General features: G+C 35.4%; 1 protein-coding gene across 1 annotated transcript; it reads right to left on the bottom strand.

The window, feature by feature from the left end:
• Window positions 1-1,460: 1,460 nt before the first annotated feature.
• On the bottom strand, window positions 1,461-3,163 carry LOC131438254 (golgin subfamily A member 7). Its single transcript, XM_058608131.1, has 4 exons — window positions 3,031-3,163; window positions 2,787-2,955; window positions 2,556-2,708; window positions 1,461-2,485 (listed from the first exon to the last, which is right to left on the bottom strand). The coding sequence occupies exons 2-4, from the start codon at window positions 2,931-2,933 to the stop codon at window positions 2,345-2,347; spliced, it is 441 nt and encodes a 146-aa protein (XP_058464114.1). The 5' UTR covers window positions 2,934-2,955; window positions 3,031-3,163; the 3' UTR covers window positions 1,461-2,344.
• Window positions 3,164-6,743: the final 3,580 nt, after the last annotated feature.

Raw genomic sequence — 6,743 nt, 5'->3', positions numbered from 1 at the left:
TCCAAATTATGACAGAAAAAGAATAAGGAAGAGTAAGACATTTTCAATGTCAAAAAGCGTTTTGCACATACTTTGAAGACATGTGCTGTGAGTCGCAACTCTAACAATTTCTCCCTCAATATGGTCGCCAACCTTTAGTGAAAGCCAGCAATTTCCTTAATTGGATTTTCGAAGTTGTTTTTAAAATTTGTTGGCATGGAAATATCATCGAATTGAAAGATTATCAGGATACATCAACTTAACAAAATAATCCACATGCCAAATATGTTTTTACTTTTAGTAGCTTCTTATAATAAAGAATAAAAACCAATTTTAAATCTTCGATTTTCCTTTGCTCCGGGAAAATATTTGGGCCCGGGAAAATTCTCCCTCCTTCTTGGCGGCCGTGCTTGTTGAAAGCTTCACCGAATGAAATTGACTAACATTGTCGGGCCTTGAATTGAGCAGTTATATGTCTATGTAACGCATACGAATCTTTTCACCATCGCACACGACGACAGGCGTTTGCACAACGTTGAAAGCAGGCCTTCAGTAAAAAGTGCTTAACCATGCAGCTTACCCATTAGAGATGGCCCCATCCGATTAAAATCTCTTTATCTCGTTGGGCCACGAACCTATGTTTTAATTAACCAAATTTCAACTCCAAATGCGGTTCAATCCATGCATTTGACAGATGAAGGAGTCGAGACCGGGTTGGATTTTAAAATATGTAAAACAAAATCACACTCCAATACGTTCATAAATTTAGCGAAAATCCAATGATATTTATATTGTTATGTCAATTTGTCAATTTCTTAAAACAAAAAAAATATCGAGTAAGAATTCATTACTTAGGTTGTCAATTTTTGAAATGGGACGCAGTTTGTGTATGTATTTATGCATGCCACACTTAACGAATTTGCTATCAGTTCAATGCTGACACTTCCGACATAATCGTATAAGAGAAGTAACCGACAAAATGTATTACTGTTTCAAAAATATCTCAACCACCTTCGACAAACTTGAGCTCAATCGGAAGCTACAAAGGCCTCGAATTAAGTTAGAATTGATCATGGGTTATACTTCCGATCCCGAAGACATTACCGAATAGGTGACGTATCCGATAAATCACAATCGTTGCTAATTGCAAAATTTTTTCGTTCAACCGATTTCAATATGTAGAATTTGCTGATACTTTTGTTCCGAGAATGTTATCGAATAAGCGACGTGAGCTTTATAGTCATTGGCGTTATCATACGACTTCATATGTTATTGTGGCTTCGACAGCTGTCATGAAACTGATCTAGCAGCCGTCTGCTACTCGTGACTGCCAAGAATTTCAGAAATCCATCCAATGTTCCATGTTCAAAATTATGGGGAGAAGCATTTACAAAAATTTAACCACCTCGCTGGCCGGGTCTACGGAAAGAACGTTACGAACAAAAAGTTTATGTAGATTTTCGTGATGAATAAATACACAATTTTCGTAATAAATATATTTTTATTTGTTTTGATTTAATACCTTTCCCACGATGTCAAGAACGAGCAGTTTTGTTATTCTGAAAACACTGAGCTATGCGTTACATTCTTTTCTGTATTTCTCGGAAGATTATTGTGAAATAGTTTAACCTAAATGATGCGAAACTCCAATGGCAGAATTTTCAATACTTTTTTTTCGAAGAAAATAAACATTCATAACACAACGCTAGCCACGAACAGCTTTAGTACACATATTCTATGCGAATCTAGATTGTTAGAGAGTTTAATTTGCAGGACACATTCAAAACGATAATTAAAATGTTTACAATAGAAGAGTTGAGGTGAGCTCATGTTTTCACACCTACTATATTCGTAGAAGGTATATCCAAAGCTTTGTGGTTATTTCCAGTTGTCATTATGTCACCTTTTTTTGCTATGCACTATGATAATCTTCTACATCAAATTATTTCTCTTGTAGTAGCTTAGTTTTTTATTTTAATATTTCATGCATTGTTTGGTTAACCATAGAACAAATCTTGTATCGTTTCAAGCCTCGATATAATGCCCTTATAATGAAGGTTTATTAACAATGCTTTTTTAAATGTGCTAAACTAAATCGACATTGTTTTGACTTATTGGGAACCTTCTTCATCGAACAGCAATCGAATATAGGTTGCCGCAAATCGAAAATGTTTCTTCTTCTATACGCATATTTATAATATGTGTCACATAATATTCTACGCGATAGTCCTACAATTCTACCAAACATTAGTCCACGTCAGTTATTATTAACACTGCTAACTTTGTCGGGTGTTTGCTTGTCAATGTTGTTCAGTTTTCTCCTTTATTACATAAAGAATTCCTCAGTGGAATGCGAAAGCGGCAGTCACGTACGCCCGGGCCGATCTAAAATTGAGATCTCTATGACTCGCAGTCCACGACAGACCGGATCAGTTATTTGCAGTCCTTTTGGATTATAGACACGCTCATTCTGCATCGCAATGTATTTGGACACTTTGCGTAAACACTGTGGAAAGCGAAGAGTGCCATTATTAGATAGTTAAGTTGATGTTAAAATTGAAATTTAACTAACATACCTTTTCGTAGTGCGTTTCGGTGCAAATGTAGATCAAATAAGCTGTAATACAAGCCAAACATCCTTCACAGTACGTACTGCAGGAACCTTTTTCTGCTTCAATGAAATACTCATTCAGTTTGTTCATCGTACTCTCGAAGGTGTGTCGATCGATCTAAAATCAAAGATCCACGGTATAATCAAATTAACTTTCGAGGTCGCTCTCAGAAATACACATTATTTCGACACTTACCCGACTTTCTAGCTCCGGAGGAAACCTGGTTTGAAACTTTACGGATGTGCCTTCGCTATAATCTCGCTGAATGAACACCTTCATGTAGCTTGGCTGTGTTGTGGCTGGTGTCCCAGGTTGAGACATCCGCACTACGTTTCCAGCCATTGTCTTAAACTAGATAAGAGTACTGAAGCTCAGGTCAAATGCTAATATTTCGCAACGTAAGTGATAAGTACATTTAAATTGACTGCACGAAATCTACCTTTTACTGCAAAAGCAACTTATTCAGTACGATGATAACTCTTTCACCAATGATTGTTGCAAAATAATAGCGATTTAATGTAAATCACGAGCACTGTTGACAAATTTTTACCTTTTCTATGATTTTTTTCTTGTTGACATTTATAGAAATGGCAGGGGTGTCAGGTTAAATATGAAATGGCAAATTTGGAAAAATAAAATACAGCAAAAAGAAATTGCCGGCTTTGCAGGTAGAGTAATTTGACGATACCAACCGATGGCATTTTTTCAATCGAGTATCACCAGGTATAATAAATTATCCATAGATGATTCAAATAACCAGAAGTTTATGATGTTATTGTAAATGGACATTCTTAGCAAATTAATATAATGTATTATTTTCAACAAAACTAGCAGCTCTGAACCTTCGCTATTATACTGTCAAAAATTATGCTGTCAACGAGGGAGTGGTCTCGGCACGCATAACCGAGGGGTGCTGTGAAAAATTTCTTTTTGTGGGCTAACGCTTTCAATCGAATTTAGAACTCGCCGAATAGAAATAAATGTCACCATAAATTAAGTAAACATAGATTTCCCACTGTACGGTGACACTAACAGCACCTCTTGTGAGATACGGGTATACTTTTTTCTATTAGCTAATGTGGTTGTGTTAAATGCGCAGGCAACTTTTTACATGCATTTTAGGAGCTTTTACGCACCCATTCTACACCAGACGGTGCTTTTGGTGTCACGGGTTGCTCACACTCTCATTGAACATAACTCAAAATTGAGTGACACACCACTCAAATTCATTAAAAAGTGCACGTACTCTGAACTTGAGTTACCACCTATCTACTTATTTTTGAGTAAGGGACGAAGCTGTCAAAATTTGAGTATATTTTACTCAAAATATGGAATAAATATATTTTTCTAAATTTGATTTTTTTGCACTCAAAATAAATAAATTCTTTTCCGTTAATGTTTATATAAAAGGATTCCCTAATTAAAATCATTCTTCTTTCTTTTAAATAGGAAGGGCAAAACAGTTATTGAAAAGCGTTCAATTTGACCGCATTGGAGTCAAAATTGAACGATTTCGATATCCTTATGTAGGATGTCTCACTTAGCATAATTGAAACCACAAAATTACTATTGAACACACCTATGATTGATGATTCATGATTTCAAAAGCCGGATCTAGAAAAGGTAATGAAAAACGGCGTGCTCTTGGACTCTTAAATTCGATAAGAATATTCCGATAAAGAAAACGCACTGAACTGCTAGAAGTATTTTTTTCACTCAAATGTTTGGAAAATCAACGCTTTCTCTAATGTATGAATAAATGCGAGATAACTCATGGCCTTAGTAAACATTACTCAAATCCATACTCAAGTTTTGACATATTGTTCCAGTTTATGAATTTGAGTAAACGCAACTCAAACCATGAGTTATGTTCAAAGAGCGTGCAACTACAGTACCATTACACTGTGGAATCTAGATTTATTTTATTTATGATGTCACGTAAATTTATACCAACCAAGTAGCCACCTGCCAAAATCTACTTTAAAGAGTTGCTGCTGTAGAAATAGAATATAACACCAGACGTAGGAGAAAAGTTGGTTTAGTATACCGTTACGATTATCTTTCGGGTGCCGAATTCTTTAAATTATTGTTATATTATGAGTTGTCATTTAAAAAATTATTTTCGACAAATATTCAGATATTGGTTAACATTAGAAATTTACAAGCCTGACTATAATAAAGGCTGTTGCGAATGTCAAAATCACAATATAGCAATGGATTCGACAATTTACGGTTGATTTTTCATTAGGGCGTATAAGCAGTGGCAGTTTCTCTTTAATCACTCTCTTTTTCGAGTATTGTGATATGATTAAAAAGATTTTCTTTGATTTCACTACTCTGTTTGAAAGTCGAAAGTTTCGGGTATCATTTTATGCGAAGAGTCGAGTGATAAACGTGGAAACCGCTTGGTAATTCATAGAAGAGAAAAGAACAAAGAGAAACTTTCACTTGCTTATACGCCCTAATGAAAAATCAACCGAGAAATGCTAAGGATGACTGTTGAAGCGTTTGTGGCAAACGCTTGTGATCAAAACTAAGACGCCCTGACTGAGATATTTTATTTTTTCGTGAGTTATTTTGAAAACGTACGAATCGATAGTCCCACGACAAAGGTTGATTATTACGGAACTATTATCACAGACTAACAGACAGGACACTCAAATTAGATTCTTTAACCATATAAACTGTCATTTCGAATATTCCTTTAGTTGGGACAGTACTCGCATATGTCATGATGGCGCCACGTTACCCTATCAAAAACATCCTGTCTGTCGTCTAGACTGTGTTTATTTTTTTCATTTAAAAACCGAGTTGCCATTCATACAGATTTATCTGTAATGTATTGATTTGTATACCTCCATGCAAATATCATGCAGGATACAGATTTAATACATATTGCCAAAACTATATACAGAATTGTGCCTACTTCTAATCCTCCAACGCAATACAAAATCGAACCCGTTTTGTTACAATATTTACTTACTTCTGGTCTGCCGCCACCTAATTTCGGGAGAAAATTACCAACACAATCAAAAATAGTCTTGATGAACAACGTTGAGAAAAATAAATGTTTACCTTCCAACATCGCTAAAATAGTTAAATATATTATCAACGTAATCCAATAATTTATTGTGACGATTCATTATCAAATATTTTGATGAAATCAGGCATCCCTGCAAGCAGCTGATCGGTGTTGACAAACGAGGGGAAACCAACTAGTAAAAAAAACTTTTACGTTACACAAGGGGTGTACCGATAGTAAATAGTTCGCGCAGTACAATATAGGTGGAACTAGTGCATCACGAAAAATTATTTTTATAAGAATTTACTCATACTGTCATGTCTGTTAGTCTGTGCTATTATTGCCAATTCTCTAAAGTTTCCAATATAAATCGAAAGCTTGTAGGTTTACCCTGAAAGTTTTGCGAAGAGTAAAACGTCAAACATAAAATCAGTTCGGTGAATCGCGAAAGAATAAGCAAACAACGAGGAGACCTTCCATTTGCAGTTAGGCCCTTTTGTCGTGAGACGGTCGGAACGATAAGCGAGTGATGCATACACTGCAAAAAATCAACACTTTTTTTTAAAACTTTTTCTCTAAATGAATTTCATGTTTCTAGTCGCACTGAAAATCAAGTACACTATATTTTTTTTCCAAAGTTGTAAATTAAACTTTTAGTCATCTACACACTTAAAACCATTTCTTGAGCTCGGCAAAATAAAATGCCGAAACTGATCAGCAACACGTAAATTTGCTGATTGCTCAGTAATCAATACGCATGTTTCTGAACTTCGTTAAATGCATTCACTGATATTTCAGTAAAATGCTTCACTTTGCCGAAATTTGGCATAATTGCTTGCTGAATTTATCAGTAAATAACAGATATACCGACATCAGCAGAGACGGTTGCCGAGATTTCGGAATATGCGCTAGCTGTTGCCGAGATTCAGCACGACAGCTGTCATTTATTGCCGCGTTACATTTTCGCTTCGCATTGCGCGATTATTTTCTGATTAAATTCTCGAGTGAAAAAATGGATAATCTTCGAAGAAGCGTGGAACCACTTGCAAGTAAAAATATTGAATAAATATAGTGACATGTTTCGCTTTATAAAAAGCGACTTTATCAAAGTACTCGCGATTATAAGGGAA

Source organism: Malaya genurostris, chromosome 1 (assembly GCF_030247185.1).
Source record: "Malaya genurostris strain Urasoe2022 chromosome 1, Malgen_1.1, whole genome shotgun sequence".
In the NCBI taxonomy this organism is placed as follows: Eukaryota; Metazoa; Arthropoda; class Insecta; order Diptera; family Culicidae; genus Malaya; species Malaya genurostris.
This window is presented reverse-complemented; position numbering and strand designations above follow the sequence as displayed.